This window comes from Panthera leo, chromosome B4, assembly GCF_018350215.1.
Source record: "Panthera leo isolate Ple1 chromosome B4, P.leo_Ple1_pat1.1, whole genome shotgun sequence".
Classification (NCBI taxonomy): domain Eukaryota; kingdom Metazoa; phylum Chordata; class Mammalia; order Carnivora; family Felidae; genus Panthera; species Panthera leo.
In genome coordinates this window covers 118,743,294-118,766,985 of record NC_056685.1, presented here as the reverse complement: position 1 = coordinate 118,766,985, position 23,692 = coordinate 118,743,294, and the positions used below count along the sequence as shown (strand labels likewise).

Genomic DNA, 23,692 nt, shown 5'->3' with positions numbered 1-23,692 from the left:
AAGTGACAATTACTGACTGAAAAGAATGAAAAACATTCCTATGTAAAATTAGTAGTTAACGTGATTGCTGTATACTGTTGCCAAAATACTAACTGCAACTTTCATCTACTTTCAGCAAGATGTTCTCCAGCAACTCCTGAATTTATCAGGAGAAAAACAGGAGACAGAAACAAAAACCTTACATTGCCTTTCAATATGCTATCAGGCAAAAAGTTATTTGGAAGACAATAGGCAGTTGAGGCACAAAAGAATGCAGGAGCTGGACTATAATAAAAAAGGCTATAGATCTGTCAGTAAAAATACAAGCTCTAAGCAAAAATTTACACAAAACGAAGTTCTAAAAAGAAATAGTATTAATTAAAAGCCACCTTACTCTGAATAACTATTAATTTAGGTGAAATAGGAGTAATATGGTTACTCATATTAATTTTTAAAAAAACACAGAATCCTATTCCTCCATTAGAGAAAGGTACTCTCATACAATGCTGGTGGGAGTGTGAAATGTTTTATGCGGGAGATTTGATAACATCGAGCAAAATTACCCAGTAACTTTACTTCTAGATTTCCCCAAGATAAATTGGCTAAAATATGAAATGATATGTGTAAGGCTGTTCATCAGTTCATCTTTGTATTATCGAAACAGCATAACTGAAAATAATCCAAATATCCACCAAAAGTAAAGTGGCTGAATAAATCCCAGTACATCTATAAAATGCAGTGGTACAGAGCAATGAGGACGATGGCTATATTGTATTCTGATATGGAGTGATCCCCAGGATATGTGTTTAGATTAACAGGTAGAAATGTGCAAAATTCACTGCCTTTTATGTAAGAAGAGGAGCAAAAATAAATATACATCTATACAGTAGGCTTCATGCCTAGCATGGAGCCCTATGCAGGGCTTGAACTCACGACCCTGAAATCAAGACCTGAGCTGAGATCAAGAGTTGGAAGCTTACCCTACTTAGCCACCCAGGCGCTCCCTTAATATTTTCAAAAAGAAAATATTAACCAAAAGTTAACAGAAATAGCTACTTATAAATAAAAGGAACAAAGATAAAGTCCAGATTTCTGACTCTCTTATTTATGCCTAAATAAAACCATATACATTTAAAAATCTGTATGAAAGAAAAAAAATTCACTCGTGACTTTAAGCACAATATTTTGATGTTACGCCCTAACGACAGGAAAAACTGCCAAAAACAAACAAACAAACAAAAAAAACAAAAAAAACCCCCCAAAAACCCAAACTGCGTTTTACCTGCCTTCTTATCAAGAGTACTGTATTATTTAGAAACATCTGTATAGTGAAACTAAGTAACTCACGTTTTAAGAACCAAGATACTCAGCATAAAAGAGATAGATAGAACATCCATAAGTTAGATAGCATTCACAAACTTGATGAATTCATGATTTATCTTTTCCTAAAAAATAAGTACTCCTAGCTCTTCCTAGTAAAAAGGGCTGAAAGCAATGACAACCCAGCAGAATGCACAACCTAGCATCCACTGTAGGTAGCTTCCAAATGTTTTCAATGAAAAAGATTAGGGTTCTTTGGAAAAAATGTCTGATTTGGTAAAAGGCAGTTAAGGCTAGTTAAGAAATATTTTATTGATCACCTCTCAAAGTGACTAGGACACTTTAATTTGAAAGTTGGCAAAGTATGCTGGCTCTCTTGTGTGAATTTTATTTCAAGGTAACTATGCAGGTCATGAAAGAAGTTTTTTTTGTTTTTGTTTTTTAAGTTTATTTATTTTGAGAGACAGCTTGAGTGGGGGAGGGGCAGAGAAAGAGGGAGAGAGAGAATCCCAAGCAGGCTCTGCACTACCAGTACAGAGCCCAACACGGGGCTCGAATGTGGGGGGCCGGGCCCCGGTGCCAGGCTGAGTCAACAGGGAGCCATTGCTCGACCCGGTCTCAGCCTGGCACCGGGGCCCGGCCCCCCACACTCGAACCCACAAAGAGGCTAGATCATGACCTGAGCTGAAACCAAGAGTCAAGATGCTTAACCGACTGAGCCACCCAGGAGCCCCATAAAAGTTCTTTATAAAAGAATTCCAGTTTATAGATGTAAAGGAATAAGAGAATAAGAAAAATCACTACCTTATAACCTCAAACAACATAGTGGTTCTAGGCAATAATCATAAATGGCTATCATAACCATTAAATGAAAGGGTGATGTGGAACTTTAAAATGGATGGGTCATGCTTTCAACATCTGAACCTATTACTAATTTAGCACTGTTTTCCTTCTGAAATGACGCAGTATGACAGCCACACCATTTATGAAGTATTCTGGTCAAAGAAACTGAACCTGAATCTATCCAATCCTCTAGTTTGATGCTGTGCAATATGGTAACCACCAGCCACATGTGGCTATTTAAATTTCAGTTAAATGAAATTAAAATTTTAGTTTCTCAACTGCACAAGCCACATTCCAAGTATTCAATAGCCACATGTGGCCAATGGCGACCCCAACGGACAAGAGATATAAAAAACATTTCCATCATCACAGAAAGCCTAGTACACAGCTCTACCACAGGTCTAACTTCCAGTCTACAGGACATATAGGGTTACGGAGCAGGAAATTAAAAGACAACTGAAGAAGCAATCTGCCAAACCCAGAATATGGGAAATTCTGGAGAACTGACTTGGTTTCTTCACCAAATTAATAGAGGGGAGTGGAGATAGCTACAGGCTTGTGAGATCAAAACAAAACAAAAATCACCAAATGGTATGTGTAGCTTACTTGGATCCTGATTTGAGTAATTTAATCATAAAAGAGGTATTTCTGAAACTGGAGAAATTTGAACAGATATGAAAAAATTAATGACTTTATTAGGTGTGATAGTATCAGTGTTACATATGTATATATGAAACAGCTATCTTTTCGAGATACATACTGAAAGTACTGACATTTTATTGTATGAAATTATGTTAGAGATTCACTTTAATATATTACAGTAAAAGCAAAATATAAAACCAAAAGGAATTTAAAAAGCTAGAGGGTACACGGGAAGATGAACAAAACTGGTAAAATGCTTAAAACAAGTGACACTCTCTGAGTACAGGGTCCTTAAACACTTCCCTCCAATTTTCTTGATGTTTTGAATTTTGTAGAAGGCCACTATCATCTCCTAAATTTACTCTGTATTTATCCTGTCCCTCAGTTTAGATTCTCCAACTCAATTAAACCATACTTAATACCATCCTCCAACCTGCCTTTTACCTATTATCTGACCAGTCAAGCATTCTTGATGGCACTATACCATCCTGCCTTTACACTGAGAACCAAAATTCTCCATGCTGGTCTATTTCATTGTCCGTTACCAGATTCTTCCTAATTTCTCTTTTCGTGTTATTTCCTTATTCTTCAGCACGTCCCTGCTGCTAAATAAAAGGGCAATAATATGTTTATTGCAGTACTGGTTTTGTATTAAACAAAATCTTTCATTGAGTGCTCTATACATTCTCTGCAATCCCCAAGCTTATTTCTAACAAATAGTTCTGAAATTCAACTTATCAAGTACATCAAACCAAGACAGACCTAGCTTAAGCAATCAAGAACTTCCTCTGAGGATGTGTGACTTTAAAATGCCAAAGAGAAGATGGAAAAGTTAAATAACCAACTAGACAAATCTTCCAGCTAGACAAATTAAGGATAAGGAAAATGACTCTACGGATAGCTATCTTGTAAAGGTCAGCCAAATCAATGCAAGATTAGAGTCAATAATTTGTTCTCTGTTAGTTCAGCTATACCTGTGCTTATTAGTTCTCTCTTTAGTTTCCTACATTTTCCTTTTGAAAAACTGTACCCTGCCTCACCTACAAATGAAAAAGAATTTTCACCTCAAATAAGGAAAGAAAAGTATGGTTTTAGGAACAGATTAGCTTCAGAGTTGAGGGAAAAGCCACAGAAGACCAGCAAAAGTAGAAGCAAAATTAGAAATCTAGACAAAGATACAATATAAAATCCATCCTTTCCTTTTAAAAAAAAAAAATGCTTAGGCATTTCCAACCTTTTAAAATATTTCCCTTGAAAGTATGACTGGCTTTGAATCACACTTAGCACAGAATCAAACACAAATGAGACATTTATTAAACACTTGGCTCTTGCAGTTAAGTACAGGCTACACTACTGACAAAAAACATGAAGTTTAGATTTCTAAGGCCATTTAATGAACAATGGAATGAACACCTCATTGAGGGCTGGAATTTGGGTGTCAACTATTAACCAAAGGCGAGGACATAAGCAAATTAGTGCTGTCAGATTATTTATACCTGAACACAGCGATCAGAAAACTAAAGATACCTGATTGTGTTCAACTCTTCTTTGCTTGAGTGTTACTGGAGTCTTTGCTCTGCCCTTTAGTGGTTCTCTCTTCTCAAGCTTGAGCTCTATTTTAGAGTCTGGAAATAACATCGGAGAAACATTACTCTCGGAACTACACAATAAACTACAATGTCATCCTCACTACTCTGGAACCTTCGTTTTAGACATTCTTATGTAAAACAAGTTTACCTACTGGTTATTACCTCAATAGACTACAACTGTTCAACTGTAATTTCTGTCTTTAAAAAGTTTACTTCCCCATTCATATTTTATTCATATTTGTTTATCTCCCCCACTCCTTACGATTTATTCTCCTCTCCTTTTTCTGGATCTAGTAGCCTAAAACATAAAGTGAATTCAAACTGCCCATGGAGGCTTTTCACTCAAAACAGCTTGGATGTGGGAAAAGGACATTAAAACACAGTTGTTACCATTCTTTTGTCCATACGGTGCATAACTACTATATGAATAAAGGTTAGCTATTAAAATTTGAAATATGGAAGAACAAAAGCTATAGGGAATTTTAAGGCTGAAAATACCTGCATGGTATCAAGCCTCTAATAATAATAAATAGATGTGGTGACATTAATACTTTAGGGCAGTTTAAAAGTCCTCCCTTCTGATTTGATGTGATTATAAAAAACCTGGGTACAACTGAGGTTAGAAGAATCCCACTTACATAAAATAAAACTCACAGGTCATTTCTCCTCCTTCTCTCCATAATAAAAAACATTTCTTTGAAGAGAAGCTAGTGCATATATATTAGTTAGCATATCACCACGATGCCAACAACTCAAATATATCTTTTATAGTCTTCAATGTTCCATTCACCTAGCCTTCGTTTTTTGTCACCATTTGAAGAGCTAGATTTTTTAAGTTTTATTTATTTAAATAATGTCTACACCCAACATGGGGCTTGAACTCATGACCCCAAGAGTCGCATGCTCTTCCAACTGAGCCAGCCAGGTGCCTCAGAAGAGCTAGACTTTTAAAGACTTGTAAAAATTTTAGTTAACTTCCACATTTTGTGGCCATTTATCAAAGTATAGCAAAATCAATGTCACTGTTACTACTAAAACTTCTATTACCAAAAATTTAAGTTAGATTATTTTCCTACCAGAAACAGAAATGGGAGTCAATTCTTAAACAAAAAGCTTAGTTTTGCATGAACCCAATGCACTGGTGCTAAAAAGTAGTCAGGATAGGTATGTTTTTGCTAATTATCTAGTCTGGTACTAATCAGTCCACAGTCTACTTGCAAGTCTCCCCAAAAATAAACAGTGATTTTTACCATCTTAGCTCAAATAGTTCAATCTTTACTTAGGATTAAGGTACCAACACTACCCCCCAACCCCAAACTTCTATTAAATGGACTTATTAATATATTTATGTTTAGGATAATCCTTAGCATTATAAACCTTATATTTTATTAACTCAGAATCTAAAAATTAGAAATCACAAAGTAACGAACCCAGTAGTAGTTGAGCAGAAATGGATAAAACAATGAAGGTATCTGGTCACAGAGTAATTCTTCTCACAAATTTAAATTCTAGCAGCCAATAAAAACATAGTGTTTAACAGAAGAAAAACCACAAAACAATACTTAGAATATTTTCAACTATACCACTGGAATCTCAAGAGAGTTTCAATGAAGAAATGGAAAAGGGATGTTCATCCACAAATACCTAACTTGTTGCAACTCTGAGAATAAAACACACATACAACATGTTTCTGGAGACCACACAATACTGTTCAAATTACAACTTTATTGAATTTGCAGAAGCATTCTACAGTAATACATTAAAAAAAAATCACATTGCACTTAGTAGGTACATGTATACATGTACATTCCAGAAGACAAATAACAAACAAAATTACTCCCAAGAAGCTGCAAAGATGGACACGTATAATAAGAATATAGTAATGGCTAGGAGTACCAAAGGGACTATACTTTGCTGATACTTAATACTACTATTTTCAGTAAGAATACAAAGAAATTTGATTATCAAATGCCTCTACAGTTAGACTCATCTTACAATCATAAAAATGAAAACAGAATATACTGCTTTATACAAACAAAGTATATGATTTCTTATAAAATTTTTTAAAAACTAGTAACAAATTTGCTTTCAAAATTTAGATTAAGTCTAATCATCCATGAACCACAACATAACTTGAAAGTGTTATTTAAAAAAAAAAAGCGCCCTACTTTTCCAGTGTCTAGTTCATCTGACAAACTACAGTGATAGTGAGAATGTACTCTTTTAGAATTTTATTGTTTAGAGCAGTATTTTTAAAAAATGTTTAGTTTTGAAGGAGAGAGTAACAAAGCATGAATGGGGGAAGGGCAGAGAGAGGGAGACACAGAATCTGAGCGGGCCCCCAGGGTCTGTGCTGTTAGCACAGACCCTGATGCAGGGCTTGAACTCACAAACTGTGAAATCACGACCTGAGCCAAAGTTGGACACTTAACCAACTGAGCCACCCAGTCACCCTGTTTATAGCAGTATTTTGCAAAGCATGGTCCATGAACTGTTTACTACCAGTCCTTCATAGAAATGAGACACTTGCACTGGAATGTAAATTGGCACAGTTTCATCAATTAAATTTTGCCACAAAAATAAACCCTGTCATTGATCTAAAAAGCGTCTCTAGATCCAAATTCTGGTGCATACTTATCTTGTCTGTAGATCAGTGACTGTCTGCAGACTGGCACTTTGAATTGCACTGATCTAGAATATTATGAAGGAATACAGAAGTAAAAAAAACAAAAGTGAGAAATAAAAAAAAAATGTGGACAAGTTCCAGAAAGTGAAAAGATATTTAGTAATATTTAATAATCTGTGAAGACTCCACTTATATTCTATTTAGTGGAATTTCCTTAGTTTTGGAGAATTGTAAAATCTTAAGTAAAACAGGAGAGAGTGAACTATACGAGGCAAAGATTCTTTAAATTGTTTATATCGGGCATTTTCTATCACAGCAACTTAAAAAATAAAAAAGGCAGTATTCTGTAGGCAATTTTATACTGTAATTTGATAGGCAGAAGTTTGACTTTGAAAACAGCCCAATCTGGAGACCAAAAAGATCTTTAAAGAAAATCCTGGCAAAAAGCAATTAAAAGTACTTGAACTTCTTAGAAAAGCTGCTATGTTCCCCATATTAAAGATCAAATAAGGTGTCTTTATTCTTAACTTTATTAGTGTTTATTTCCACGCTTTTTAATTACTTTGTATACTTCTCCTCCAAATAATGTTCCACCTTTAAAAGGAGTAACAGCCAGCTTATTCTTAGAAGCTGGATTAATTTTACAGTCCTTCAGCCAGAGATATCGGCGACCTAAAGTGGCAGATCCCATGCTATGGGCAGCCATCTTTACTTCATCAAATGCAGCTTCACAAAGAAATGAGGCTGCATCATATGTTTTGCTCAGAATCCCAAGTGCCTGCTGCATATGACTAGGATCTGAACTAAGGATTTGTGCAGCCTGACTGATGTCTGCCTGCAGAGCCCGAACTACAAAGGCAGTATGGGTTGCAATCTGCAATGCTGATGCTGCAGCTTCATACGTTCTACAAAGTACTAAGTCCAACTGTTTATCACAAGACTCAGTAGAAGCTGCCTGAATACCTACGGGTGGAGCCGCTTCAGAAATAAGCCCCAGTATTTCATCATCTACTTTTGGAACTGATAATATCTGTGCTGCCTCTCTGGAGGAAATTGGATACTTGCATGCCAATGAAGGCAGTTGCCTGTCAATTTGCTGCCACTCCTCTTCAATTACTTTTAAAATAGATTCATGGAAGGGAAAAGATAGTTCTGGGGCATCTATTTTCTCATGTTGTGACTGCTTAGACATTTCTATGCCTAAAGTAGTGAGTGAGTGAGAGACAACAGTTTTGGCAAAAGAAGACATAACTTCAGATCCAGGTGTATTTTGAAATGCCACAAAGGAACCTGAATCCTTTTCCTCTACTGACTTTTCACTGAGTCTAGGGAATTTTCGTGGAGGAGACAGAGATTCGGTTTCTTGAAAATCAGATCGATCAATTCTCTTCCATCTGTTTTCTACATCCAGTGGGGGTGTAGAGTTTGAAGTCCCAGGCAAACTCCCTACCCCACCCTGGGCCAACAGAGAATTGACATAATCTCTGATTGCCTGAGCAAGTGGTGGAGAAATTACTTGTGAGCTCCCAGACTCTTCTAGTGCTTTCCTTTCACTGGAGAGAACTGACTGATCTGAAACATGGGACCTCTCAGTACACAATGGTTGAATTCCACTTTTCTCTCCACGGTAAATATTTTCTACTATATCTTTATAGCAAGTAGTGGTGGTTTCTTTAATCAGTGAAGGAGAAGCTGCAGCAGAGACCAACATGGCAGCGAGTTCATGCTGAAATGATGCCGAAGAACTTTTCTCTAAACATCTATCATGGCTAGACTTGGAGGAAGTAAACAAATTCCCTCCAGAGGCTAACTTCTGCAACTGTTCCCTGCCAGGCAAGGTTGTGGCAATAAGAGGTTCCCTAGGTGGGTCTCCCTTAGAAGTATGAACTTTCTTAGCTGCCTGTAGTTCAGTCCTGCCCAAAGGAGGACGGGTGGAGATTTCAGGAAAAGAAATACCCTGAAAAAATCCACCAGAGGGAGCAGTTGGAAGTTCAGAAAAAGGAACAAAATCCCTAGTGGACTTCACTTTCTTGTGTTCTTTCTTCTTTCCTGTAGAGGCAAAAGAGGCAGGAAGTTTAAGCATTACTTGTGTTTAAGCTGATTTATTTTTTTGCCTCTTTGCTAACATAGTGCTGTTGAAGGAAAAAACTATATTTCATATTCTGAACAACCAATCTGACACTCTGTGCCCTGGCAGGCAATGCTTATGGAGATATAAGCAATTTGGGTCAAATTAAATAATCATGAAATTGACGAACAAGTCATATGAATTAAAACTTTATAAATATCAAGTTGTTCTTATTATAGAAAGGTCATTGTTTCATGTACTAGTTAAAAAAAATACTTACTATGGTCAAATTTTCTTAAAATAGTCTACTAATAACATGTCAAAATGTTTGCTTTTCATAGTTGCCCTGAGATCACATTATCTAGCAAAAACTATAAATTTAAATGCCTACCAATAGAAAACAGAGATTGTATTGTAAATACTACCACTATATATTAATTGCAAGAAATAAAATGGACATATAAGTAATAAATTAGTAAGATGAGATCTCAACAGTATAACAGAATGGAGAAAAGCAAGTAATAAGATTTAGCATTATATTTATATACATTTTTAAAAGTTCAAAATAGTATCATGTTATTAGATGCATATGAAAAAGTATTTAAAAATGGGTTGGAAAGATAAACACCAAATTAATGATAGCGGTTGCTTCTGTGTTGATAATACTTGGAAAGGGTAAGTGGGAAAACTTCACCGTTATTTTTAATACTTTATTCTTAGAAAAATGAAATAAGCAAAAAAATAATTTTATCTTCTTCATGGTTACTGTATCTTAGGAGTCTGAAAAAAATTACATATATTCGATTAATATCATTTAAAATGTTACCTTCTTCATTGTCACTGTATCTGTCAGAGTCATTACTTCCATTCTGTCTCATATTTTCTGCTGATGAAGAAATCGTTGGCAGAGGAGTTGACGATCTTGACTCTGTTCCCTGTTCCCTCAGTTTCAACAGTTTTTTCTCATATAGCTTTCTGGTTGTTCCTATATGAAGGCAGAACTTGCTTTAATATCTGTATTTTCTTATTTAAGATCCTGCTCATCGTATTTACCAACATTAAAATGTTGTATTCATGCTTAACTTTTTTTTTTTTTTTAACGTTTATTCACTTTTGAGAGACAGAGATAGAGTGAGTGGGGGAGGGGTAGAGAGGGAGGGAGACCCAAAATCCAAAGCAGGCTTCAGGCTCTGAGCTACCAGCAGAGCCTGACGTGGGGCTCAAACCCAGGGACCGTGAAATCACGACCCAAGCTGAAGTTGGACGCTCAACCGACTGAGCCACCCAGGCACCCCAACACTTTACTTTTCTAAACTTAAGTGATTAAAAATACCATATAAAGGATTATTTTCTAAAATAGGTGTTTTGCCGAGATTTTAATACATACATGATTATGTTTCTTTTAGTAGCATGGAATACACAGATTGATATAAATCTTTTTTTTTTTTAAGTTTGAGAGTAAGCACACATGTGTGGGGGCGGGGGGGGGAGAGAGAGAGAGAGGGAGGGAGAGAGGGAGGGGGGAGAGAGGGAGGGGGGAGAGAGGGAGGGAGGGAGGGGGGGAGAGAGAGGGAGGGAGGGGGGGAGAGAGAGGGAGGGAGGGGGGGAGGGGGGGGGGGGGAGGGAGGGGAGAGAGAATCCCCAACAGACTCCACACTGTCATGGTAGAGCCTGTCAAACTCACAAACAGTAAGATCATGACCTGAGCCAAAATAAAGAGTCAGACACTTAACTGACTGAGCCACCAGGCATCCCTGGTATAATCTTATTATAGATCACCTACTAAAGAGCCATGTATGACTGACTATTTTTGATTGAAAAGCTTTAGACTTTGTACATTTTTCAGTACTATGTAAATAGCACTTGCCTTATAGAAAAAAATCATTTTTATAAACAGACTGCATTCCTCTCAATACTATGATAAAAATCCCACAAATCTCAGAGATTAATATGCCTATAAAGAGCCATTCAGTTATGGGTAAAGAAAAGTCATCTACAGTTTTTTAGTCGAATATATTTTCATATAACATTGTGTAAATTTAAGGTGTTAAATCACATTTAGATATAAGTACTTTGTGATCAAATGACCTTTTATAGAAAATGTGTGCCACAAAATAGAAATTGTATACCAATTAGGCAGCAAAGTAAAATTGATTACGAACACATTTTTAACACATTTCAACATGAATGACAATTTAAAGCCAAAAACAGCTTTTATTTTCTATTTTACACTAACTGTATGTCCCTCTGGTTTCTTTTTCTTTTTTAATGTTTATTTATTTTTGAGAGAGAGAAAGAGCGTGAGTGGGGGAGGGACAGAGAGAGAAGGCAACACAGAATCCGAAGAAGGCTCTAAAATCTGAGCTGTCAGCAGAGTCCGACACAAGGCTCGAACCCACGGACTATGAGATCATGACCCGAGCCAAAGCTGGACACTTAACTGACTGAGCCACCCAGGCACCCCTCTGTGGTTTCCAGAAGATGAACAAAATGATGGGGTGCCTGAGTAGCTCAGTTGGTTGAGCCTCTGGCTCTGTTTCAGCTCAGGTCATGATCTCATGGTTCATGGGACTGAGCCCTGCATCGGGCTCCTCACTGGTATTGTGGAACCTGCTTGGAATTCCCTCTCTCCCACTCTGCCCCTCCCCCACGAATGTGCGCACACTCGTGCTCTCTCCCTCAAAACAAAGAAATAAACTTAAAAAAAAAAAAAAGATGATTACAATGATAATACACTTTTTTTTAAGAAACAACACAGATCTCAAAATGTTACATAAGTAGCTGTAAGATGAACAGCTAGGGAGGGGAAAGTGGAAAGATGTTGTCAAAGGGTACAAAATTTCTGCAAGATGACTAAGTTCTGCAAATCTAATGTACAGAATGGGCTATAGTTAAGAATACACCTGAAACTTGTGAAAAATGTAGACCTTAAGTGCTCTCACTACACATTCAGACACAAAATAAAACAGTGAGGTGATGGACGTTAATTGGCTTGATCATGTTGATTATTTCACAATATATACGTCTACAAAAACATCAAGTTAAACGCACACACCATATAATACAACTTTTGTCAAGTATACCTCAATAAAGCTGGGAAACAATGAACAGCTGGTATACCAATATATATAATACGTACATTGATACACAATACACATATTTGCAGCATCTCCCTTTTGGAATTTTAAATGAAAAAATTAAATATCAAATATCTGTTAGTAGTTATATTCACAGGCTTATTACCAGCTATGTGGAAGTACTATGTTTAAAACAAAAGAAAAACATTCTAAATTTTTGTTTGCAACTTTACCTATACAACAAAAAAAAAAACAAATCTAGAGGCACCTGGGTGGCTCAGACTCTTGATTTCAGCTCAGGTCATGATCTCATGGGTTTGTGTGATAGAGGCCTGTGTTGGGCTCTACACTATCAGCATGGAGCCTGCTTGGGATTCTTTCCTCTCTCTCCTTCTGCCCCTCCCCTGCTTATACACATGCTCTCTCTCTCGCTTGCTCCAAAAAAAATTAAATTAAAAAAAAATTCAAATTTCCAGTGTTCAAAATTTTACATAACTTAGAAGACCAAAATAGACCTTTCTCATCTTGAGGTTACTGTCAAGACCCTCCAGAATTAAAGCAAAACCAGCCTTGCAAAATCACTGACAGTAACCAAATGATGGAAATCCAGTATATTATATTAAGTTCCAAGTTTTCTTTTAGTTTGTTCTTTAAGGGATCATTCTTGAATTCCAGTCAAAACAAGACTTTAAAAATGTTATTTAAAAAAAAATTTTTTTTAAGGTTTATTCATTTTTCAGAGACAGACTGTGAGGGGGGAAGGGCAGAGAGAGAGGGGGAAGGGCAGAGAGAGCGGGAGACACAGAATTTGAAACAGGCTCCAGACTCTGAGCTATCAGCACAGAGCCCGACGTGGGGCCCAAACTCACCGACAGCGAGTTCATAACCTGAGCTGAAGTTGGACGTTTAACTGACTGAGCCACCCAGGCGCCCCTAAAAATGTTAATTTTAATGATAACTGAAAATGGATACTATGCTAAGAATTGATGGAGTTCCTTTTTTTTTTTTTTTTTTAATGTTTATTTATTTTTGAGAGAGAGAGAGACGGTGGGAACTGGGGAACTGGGGAGAGGCAAAGAGAGGGAGACACAGAATCCGAAGCAGGCTCCAGGCTCCGAGCTGTCAGCACAGAGCCCGATGTGGGGCTGGAACTCATGAACGGTGGTGAGACTGTGACCTAAGCTGAAGTCGGATGCCTAACCAAACTAAACCACCCAGGCATCCCTAACTTGAGTTCTATTAACAAATCTGTCACTAATTTATTAACTTGGATGAATGTGGCCAGCTGTGTCACTTCAAATTTTCCTCAATTGTCATGTAAGACTCCTATGTCTCACCAGGTAGCTGTGACATGAGCACAATATGAAATAATTTCAACAACAGAGGTAATCTTGGAGATTATCTAAGTTCATTTCTCCCATTTTATTTTCCTTATTTATAGTTAAAGAAATTGTGTCCTGGTCATATAAATGATTAATGACACACTGGTCCTTAGAACCCAAACTCTAACTGCTAGACAAGACAGGAAAACAATTTGGGGCACTTACAGAAAAGATAACTTGAAATCTTACCAACTTACCCACAATAGGACCAGGATTCACTCCATATTTCACAAGCTGATCCAAAAGATCTTCATTAGTGAGCTCTGTTACATCTAGATCATCTTTATCTTCTAGTCTGGGTTTATCAGTTTTCTTTGTGGCTTTCTGTAAACAAAGTCCGGTTATCATTTCCACATGAATTAAAGTGTTCACCTATTTTATAAGTCACACTGTATACAATATAAACATGCAAATTCACCCTCCAATTTATAGCTTTATTAGGCCTTAGCAATTTTATTAAGAGCAACTCATTATTTGAAGATATTTTTTAAGTTTAATTGTAACAACTCAAATTTTTAAACATTACTATTAAAAACAGTTTTGGCTTACCTATCTAAAGAGGAGGTGGCGTCATCAAAAATTCAAAAGTAAACAGCAAGGGTTTAAAGACTTTCACCCAGATAATCAGAGATACAATTTACTACTACTGACCACTTAAATAATCCTTAAAAATTTAAATTATTCTATAAGAGCTTACGACTTTACCATAAAGATATTTCTTAGTTATATTTAAAAATGATTTCCTTTAATTTAAACAAGCATATCAGAATCTATGAAACCCAGGTGAATATTCAGTACTTTAGTAGCCGGTGTCTGACCACGAAGGAAGTCAAACTTTTTGACTATCACCTCTTGGTACAGCTCTGTCAGCACATTTAGTTCTATATGACTGTTTCACTTAGAAAAGTTCAGAGAACATGGAACAAGCTTTGAGAGAAATTTCAAAGGAAGTTTTCAGCATAACTTAAGCAATGGCAGTATTTGCTGGAAAAATATAAACCTTCCAAGGTTAAACAAGAGAAGAAAGCAGAAGTGTGGGTGTCTTCTAGGGTTATGGCAAATAGCCCTACAAAATGCCTCAGTAACCCCAGAAAGCCTCAGAGAATTGAACAAGAAATAGCTGTTTGAATAATGGCTACAAGTATCAAAGTCAGTTTAGGCCCAAATTTCTATTTTGGGCAAATGAGTCAATACTGTGTCTTTCAGCTGCCTGACTCAGGCAGAGTATGTGACTCTTGTTCACGGGGTTGTGAGTTCGAGCCCCACGGTGGGTATAGAGATTAATTAAAAGAAAAAATAATGCATTCTAGGGGTGCCTTGGTGGCTTTGTCAGTTAAGTGTCTGACTTCAGCTCAGGTTGTGATCTCACGGTCCATGAGTTTGAGCCCCACACCGGGCTCTGTGCTAACAGCCCAGAGCCTGAGCCTGCTTTGGGTTCTGTGTCTCCCTCTCTTTGTCCCTCCCCTGCTTGTGCTCTGTCTCTCTCTCTCTCAAAAACAAACATTAAAAAACTAAAAATAAATACTGCATTCTAGAAATATTTTATGCAAAATGGTGAAAACCATAGTTGTATGGACTGCTTACTTTCAATGATGCTGAGGGGGAGAAAGAAAAATCAGGCATGATTTGGCCATGTATTAGAATTTCTATTTTTGGGGTGCCTGGGTGGCTCAGTTGGTTGAGTGGCAGACTTTGGCTCAGGTCTTGATCTCATGGTTTTTGAGTTTGAGCCCCACATCAGGCTCTCCGCTGTCAAGACGGAGACTGCTTTGGATCTCCTCTCCCCCTCTCTCTACCCCTCCCCGCTTGTGCTCTGGCACTCTATCTCAAAAATAAACAAACATTAAAAAATAAAAGAATTTCTGAATGAAATCTTGCCATTTGTAACAACATGGATGGAACTAGGATATTATGTTAAGTGAAATAAGTCAGTCAGAGAAAAAGTATCCCATATTTTCAATCATATGTGGAATTTGAGAAACTTAACAGAAGACCATGAGGGAAGGGAAAGGGAAAAAATAATTTCAAACAGAGAGGGAGGCAAACCATAAGAAGACTGTTAAATACAGAGAACAGGGTTGATGGAGGAGAGGCAGGGGAGACAGGAAAATGGGTGATGGGTATTGAGGAGGGCACTTGTTGGGAGGAGCACTGGGTGTTGTAGTAAGTGATGAATCATGGGAATCTACTCCCGAAGTCAAGTGCACACTGTGTGTTACCTAACTTCACAATAAATTATATTTAAAAATAAATAAAAAAATAAAGTTATAGGATTTCCAAAAAGTAATTTTTTAGCAAAATTAAAATTTGAAATATTTTATATAAAGCAAGATTATGAGAAATTATTTTTTAAAGATAACTGCTAATAAGAATAATGATATCGATTCAAGAGAAATCTTTTAACTAAAAAATTGCTGTGAAACTGATGGTACTTTCAGAAAGCTTTAATACACATATTGTGCTAGTTTAGGATCAGGCTCAAATCTTTAAGCAACTTACACATTGATATCAAAAGTTGCCAAGAATCTAAGAGTTTATACATCATAGCCTTGCATTCTTTAAACACTTTTTAAAAATCAAATAGACCAAATCTTGTGTTAGTGACCTACTTGAATTTTCCAAAAAAGTGTGGACAGGTTGGGAAGAAAAACTTCCTTGTATAACATACTTTTAAATAAAAGAAAATCACCTCCCACTCTAAGAATGTTCAAATTCTACTATCAACAAAACATTCAAAAATTTTAATTCTTACAGAAGCCTGAGGTTTTCAAGAAATCTCTTTCTTTGGCACTCACCAGTTCCACCTATTTGTTTTTTTTTTTTTTAATTTTTTTTTTTTAACGTTTATTTATTTTTGAGACAAAGAGAGACAGAGCATGAACGGGGGAGGGGCAGAGAGAGAGGGAGACACAGAATCAGAAGCAGGCTCCAGGCTCTGAGCCATCAGCCCAGAGCCCGACTCGAACTCACACCACGAGATCGTGACCTGAGGTGAAGTCGGATGCTCAACCGACTGAGGCACCCAGGCGCCCCAGTTCCACCTATTTGTAAACATACTTTATCTTCTCCAGAAAAACTCCTTGAGCAATAGTCCCTAAATCTGGCTTGTTATCAAAACCTCAAAACTTCTGGAAGTTACCCCTATTTTAAAAAGTCTTAATTAACCCCATTCTGAGATCTAATCTTGGGCCTGAGAATCTGTATTTTAATGTGTATCTCAGGTGTTCTGGATGCAGCATTTAAGAGGGTAGCAGAAAGAAGAGGCACTGTCATATTCATAATGTATCCCAAGCATCTAAAATTTAAAAAGGACTGACAAAGGAGTAGGTAGTTGATAGCTGTTTTCTTGAATGAATTAATGAGTGTCATCTGGGAAGGGAAAAATAGGTCATTCTTAAAAACCCATTTCTTATTAAGAAATAACAAAGACTTGGGGTGCTTGGGTGGCTCAGTCGGTTGGGCACCTGGGTGGCTCAGTTAAGTGTCCAACTTGGGCTCAGGTCATGATCTCACAATTTATGGGTTCGGGCCCCGTGTTGGGCTCTGCGCTGACAGCTCAGAGCCTACAGCCTGCTTTGCATTCTGTGTCTCCCTCTCTGTCTCTCCCCTGCTTGTGCTCTCTCTCAAAAATAAATAAACATTAAAAAATTTTTTAAAATAACAAGGGCTTATCAAATCAAGCAGAAAACCAACTCTTAATATTTTCTTAAAACATAATGAAAGATTACAGCTGTACAAAGAAATCTTGAGGCCAACAAACCAGCTTATGCTAAGTCAAGCAAAGCAGGAGTTCATAACAGGCTACCTGATTTTTATTTTTAATTTGTAGGGAGAAAAGTTCCAGAAATGTAATGCCATTTAGAAAAAAAAAATTTTTTTAAACATTTATTCATTTTTGAGAGACACAGTGCAAGCAGGGGAGGGCAGAGAGAGAGGGAGACACAGAATCCAAAGCAGGCTCCAGGCTCTGAGCTGTCAGCACAGAGCCAGATGCGGGGCTCGAACTCACAAACCATGAGACTATGAGAATTTTATTCCTTTAAGTAAAATCACATACTCTTAGTTTCATTCAGTTAAAAATACTAGGTACCTAGTATGTGCCAGGCACTGTTCTCCAGTTTCTTCCCAACTACCAGATGATCTCTAATGTCTTTTTCAACTTTAAAATCCAACAGTTCTTTGATATCACCTATGAGCTACTATTATTTTCATTTTTTTAAGTTTTCAGTAGGCTCTATGAGCAACGAAGGGCTTGAACACATGACCCTGAGATTAATAAGAGTTGCATGCCCTACTGACTGACCCAGCCCGGAGCCCCCAGCTACTCCTATTTTTAAATTTCTACCATTAGTAGCAAGATTAGTATAACAATAATTATTTTTATAAAATAGATTCTACTGAGCACTTAGTATGTACCAAATTGTGTTCTGAGTACCTTCCTTACATGTATTATAGAATCCTAAAGATCCTATGAAATAGATACTAACACCCCCATTTTACAAGAGAGGAAACTGAAATTCAAAGATGCACAGCTAACTCTAGCAATATAGTAACATTTGAACAAAGTATGCATACATCACTTTCACAAAGTTACCTCATCCAATTCTGAAAAAAAAATATTATGGTAACATTGTATTGCTCTGGCGCTAAGTAAACACAAAAAATTTCAGAAATCACATGTTTTAATAGGGATCAACTGCTGAGCACTAGACACCTTAACAAATTATCTCTTGTAATCCTCAATTAAGTAGCTACTAGTAGTTACTAGATTATTCCTATTTTCCAGGTGAAAATTGATCTGATAGGCAATGTTCATCGTTCAAGAAGGTCCTCTGAATAAGTGTCAGAGCTGGAAATTTAATGTACTATATAACTCTGATTCAGAAGTCCACACTTAACACCTTATTGTAGACTATGGTAGTCAATTTATGATTTAATTAACATACTTTTTACTGTTGTCCTCCATGTCTTTAAATATTTCTTAAGAATTCATGATCCACTTGATCAGACCATTCAAGAATGCTATGCTCCATTAGATTCTAAATAGCTACAACTGCTTTGCACCTTAGAACAAAAAGGCAGATTGCCAACTTTTTGAATGTTTATTTTTCTGTCTGCAATCCAGGTAATTTTAACACCTAAAAATGCTGGTGTCATCAAGATGCATAAAATAAAAAGTTTAAAAGAAAACTAAAACCAAAAACCAAATTTTGAATATGCTAATATTTTTGTCATATCACACCAAATGAATCTAAGAAACCATGGCTATGGCTGAAATGGAAAGGGGTTCTCCTTTAATTAAAAATATTCTGGGGCCCCTGGGTGGCTCAGTCAGTCAGGCATCTGACTCTTGATTTTGGCTCAGGTCATGATCTCTCAGTTCGGTGAGTTTGAGCCCTGTGTTGAGTTCTGTGCTGACACTGCAGAACCTGTTTGGGATTCTCTCTCTCTGCCTCTCGCTGTTCTTCCCCCACTTGTGTGTGCTCTCACAGTCGTGGGATGGAGAACCATGTAGGGCTCCACTCTGGGCATGGAGCCTGCCTGGAATTCTCTCTCCCTCTGCCTCTCTCCCCCACTAGCATTCTGTCTCTTAAAAGAAATGAACATTAAAAAAAAAAAAAAAAAAAAAAACCCAACTCCTCATAAACCCATGTTTAAATGGAAGGCAACTGCTACGTCTTTGGTCAAATCCACAGTAATGTTTGATTTATTTTTAAAATGTTAAAAGCTGGGCCACCTGGCTGGCTCAGCCAGTGGAGCACATGACTCAATCTCAGGGTCATGAGTTCAAGCCCCACATGGGGCGGGAGCCTACTTTAAAAAAAAAAAAAAAAAAAGTTAAAAATTTACCACTTAGGGGCACCTGGGTGGCTCAATCGGTTAAGCATCCAACTCTTGGTTTCAGCTCAGGTTCTGATCTTGCAGTTCATGGGTTCGAGCCTCGCACCAGGCTCTGCACTGACTAAGGAGTGGGCTTGGGATCCTCTTTCTGCTTCTCCCATTCTCTCTCTCAAAAACTAAATAAACTAAAAAAAAATTTAGCACTTAAAAAATCTGCCTAATCTACAACTCTCCAACATAATTTGACTTTCTCCTAAGTTATAAATACTCTTTAAAAAATGTAACTATATTGTTATTACATATAAGGCTAAAATTGCCATGATATAAAATATTGTACATATAAGAGGAATGTGCCATGGAGAATAATTTCATCTATTATTATAGATACCCTAAGATTCTTTCCCTCTCAACTCAAGATATTTTTCCTATGCCTGGTAAAGTCTATCAGATTCCTAAGTTAAATTATAAGTCACTTTTACTTAATGTGCTTTAAAGCAGAAAATGATGCTACTGACCAAATAATCACTATTAACTTTTTCAATTTGTTCATGCCATTAAGCCTGGCCAAGGCTTGGGTATTTGAGCTTCAAATACCCAAGGCAGAGAAGACTATGGCTTCTATGCCTATGAAATAGTTTTCCTCTATACAGACTAAAACATTAAATGAAATATAAAGGGCTTAGCATGCCACTGGACATTGTAGATTCTATTAAAATGTTAATTCCTTTCACCCAGAATTTATTTGCATGGTGCTGATCAACTCTGGTAACATGAGAAATTTGTTAAGATAAAATGTGTAAATAACAAACATGACATGATCAATTAACATACCAAAAAAAAAAAAACCCCAACAAATTTAAATAATTATATGGTTATGGTTGGCAGGGTCTGCAGAAATCAATCTCTGGTTGTTAGAGCACTTGGTAGGAACTCAAAAGTGTTGGATAACTGAAATTTTTACACCCCCAAGAAAACAGGGTAGATTGGGACATACTCTAAAAAAAATTTTTTTTAAGGATTATTTATTTTGGAGAGAGAAAGAGGCACAGTGCAAGCAGGGAGGGGCAGAGAGAGAGAGGGAGAGACAGAATCTGAAGCAGGCTCCAGGCTCTGAGCTGTCAGCACAGATCCCAATGTGGGGCTTGAACCCAGGAACCATGAGATCATGACTGAGCCACCCAGGCAGGACATGCTTTTTTAAAAAACTGGTGTTTTTTTAACGTGGTATTATATTAGTTGGGAAATATTCTCTAAACATCAAAACCAAGATGATGGTATTTTTTAACGTGGTATTATATTAGTTGGGAAATATTCTCTAAACATCAAAACCAAGATGATGTTTTCTGTTTAAAATGAATCCTAAAAATAAGAACAGGGGTGCCTGGGTGGCTCAGTCAGTTGGGCGTCCAACTTCGGATCGGGTCAGGATCTCAGTTTGTGGGTTCAGCCCCACATCGGGCTCTCTGTTGTCAGCACAGAGCCCGCTTGGAGCCTCTCTCTCCCTACCCCGCTCTCTTTTTCTCTCTCTAAAATAAACATTAAAAAAAAAATGAATAATCCTATCGTAAACACAACCAAGTACTTCCATGGCTCAAGAATACGTTTGCACAGAGACACTATAGAGTTCTACAGAAGACTTTTTTTTTTTTTTTTTAATACAGAAGACTTTTTTAAGTGTGCTGATTTAAATGGAAAAGATTGCACTTCCAACAAAATCTTGACTAAAGTCATTTGAATATCTTTTCCAGAGGGGTTGGAGAAAAACAAGACAATGGATATGCTTTACTTTGAAAGTAAATTTCTCTTTATTATGGAGAAGTAAGTTGGCTTTCTTCAAATCCACAAAAACAGACATCTGAAGCAGTAAGATGCAGTTGGTCTTTTATTTAATGAATAAATATTTGACACTACTACGTGCCAGGCACTGACTTAAGACATAAGATTTTCAATTTCTCTAGAGCCCAGGCTAAGATTTTCAGTTAAACCTACATCTATTACATCTTTCTCATTCCCACCTGGGCAGTCCAGAAAAACACATCAGAGTTTTAAAAACTAAAGTTACTAAAAACAACACAACTTCGAAAGAAGCAGTACTTTTAAGTTATCAAAACTCAACAACTCTCAACTCCACAATGTCTTACAAAGTTACATCCAATCACTAGTTTCAACTACACTCTCATCATGATTTGAAATGTGAGAAGTAGGCAGTTCACACAAAGCAGCATATAAAAACTCACAGAAAAGCAATTCTGAAACAAAACATGAGTCTGCCAGAACCAATCTGAGATTTACCTAGATTTAGATATTCCAAATTGCAGTTACTGACATATCAGAATGCCAAGAAATAAGTATCTCCGGGTTCTGAAATCTCTCCTTTTCTCATGCAAAATTTACCAAAAAGGGAAAAAATACAAAATCCAAGCCCTTACAAACTAGAATTTCCAAACATCTGAGTGTTTATAACTGCTTAAAGATGTTAAGTGTTCATTTCAATTTAGAGTAACACTGCCCCGCCAAAAGACGGCCTGTTGCTGGACAAACAGTAACAAACAAGAAAAACAAAAACCGTTCAAAAAGCCCTCCATATGCAAAACCATAAAAAGGCGGGAATTTCATTATTTCAAATTTTGGTTAGAAATGAATATGTCACAAATTGCCCTCCAGGGAGCGCTCTGGGCCTCGGTTACCAGTCATTTCAGTTAATAAAGCGGGAAAACGTTCGAACGTAACCTACAGCAGTTTCAGGCTGACCCTCAAGGGCTTTCGAATCCGGCACAGAAGTCGCCGTCGAAATACCACTCTTGGCGGTCAAGGAACACCGAGGTACCCACGCGCACCAATCACCCCCGTCACAGAAGAGCAAACGCCAACTTCACACCTTCCAGACACACACCCGCGAGCCCCGCGACCCCAACTTCGCGACTCTCCCCTCCAGCGACCTCCCCTTCCAGAGCCTGCAAGCCCGCGGCGAAGGAGGCAAAGGAGCCGAACCCTGCGTCCGCAGACCCAAAGGCCAGCCTCCGGGTTGGGCGCGGGGGCAGCCCCGCCGCCGAGGAGGCCCGAGGGGGCGCCAAGGAGGGAGGGCGGCGAGCGCGCGCGGGCGGCGGAGGTGGGGGGAGGAGGGCGACAACCGCCAATCGCCCGCCTTTGTGGCCCCGGCCCGGCGTCCTTACCCTGCCGACGGCGGCCCGGCTGCGGCCTGCGACCGCGGCTCCGGAGCCGAGGACTGGGGTGGGCTCGCGCTCCTCGTCGCTGGAGAAGTCCGGAGGCCCTTTGCTGTTGGCGCCCGCGGCGAGCGGCGGCCGGTTGCGCGCCGTGAGGTGCTGCAGGTAGAGCTGCACGTATACGTCTTTGCGCTGCTCCCCGACCGGGAGCGTCACATTGTTGGCGACCAACTCACTCTTCAACTTCTCTTTCGTCAGGACCGAGGGGTCCTCCAGGAACTCCGGCATCTCCGCGACGAATCCCTTTCCCCGCAGCCTTCACACCCGCCGCTCACGCCGGCGCGCTCGCTCCTTGCCCGGGGGCGGGGGGGACCGCGCTGTCGCCTCTGAGCCTCACGGCTCCCGCCCGGGAGGAGCGCCGCAGAGCAAAGCAAAAACTCCCACACACAAAGCAAAGCAAAAGCCGGACACAAAAGCCCACCGAGCCCAAGTGCGGACCAAGTGCGGCTAAGATAAGAGCCCCCACTAACCCCAGCCCACACACTACACAAGCGAGGAGAGAGCAGCTTGTTTCGCCCACGCCCCAAGAACGCGCGCCGCCATTGGCCCGCGGTGGGAGGAAGCCGAGCGGTGATTGGTGGGAGCCCTCGCGCGGGTTCCATTAGCCACGGCACGGTGCGAGAGGTGGTAGAAACGCAGTTTAAAAGCCGCTCGGGCGGGAGCCTTGGAGGCTTGGCCCGTTTCTGTTTCCCTTTTCTCCACCCTTCCCCTAAGACGCTGATAAGGGACAAGTAGTACTCTTCTGTGTGCGGTTTCCTTCCCCCGCCCTGCTTGAGAAGAACCTTTCCTCTCCAGGGTCGCTCGTCTTCGAAGGGGCCGAGTTTCACGCCAGCTGCGAGGACCAGGGGCTGGGCCTTTCTCAATCGTAGGACACTGATTTACAGAAGAATGACCGCAGCCTTTCCTTCCCCATACACTCGCCCTGAAGGGAAAGAAAAGGAGCGACGCGTGCTCTTCGGCACTCCTCTTCCTTGATCTGTTTTACCTGTGGGGATCAAAGGGGAGAGCAAGCAGTTAAATCCCTCTCTCTGCTTGCGAAGGCTTCTTTTGTTCCTGAAATCCAGGAAAAGCAAAAGCTAGACTCCTGGGCACTTTAAAATG

The 23,692-nt window shown here is 38.7% G+C and overlaps 1 protein-coding gene across 6 annotated transcripts in view; it reads right to left on the bottom strand.

Moving 5' to 3' along the window:
• The window catches only part of TMPO (thymopoietin), a 30,712-nt gene extending 7,623 nt beyond the window's left edge, over positions 1-23,089 (bottom strand). For 3 of the 6 annotated variants that reach the window (XM_042947449.1, XM_042947451.1, XM_042947452.1), the window contains exons 1-4: positions 22,541-23,073; positions 13,724-13,850; positions 9,894-10,052; positions 4,312-4,409 (exon numbers count right to left, since the gene is read on the bottom strand). In XM_042947449.1, coding sequence (XP_042803383.1) covers positions 4,312-4,409; positions 9,894-10,052; positions 13,724-13,850; positions 22,541-22,819 — 663 coding nt within the window. In that variant the 5' untranslated portion in view covers positions 22,820-23,073. Of the gene's footprint in view, positions 1-4,311; positions 4,410-7,017; positions 9,049-9,893; positions 10,053-13,723; positions 13,851-22,540 lie in introns of those variants that run through there. The other 3 variants (XM_042947454.1, XM_042947453.1, XM_042947448.1) reach the window with 3 other exon arrangements.
• Positions 23,090-23,692: the final 603 nt, after the last annotated feature.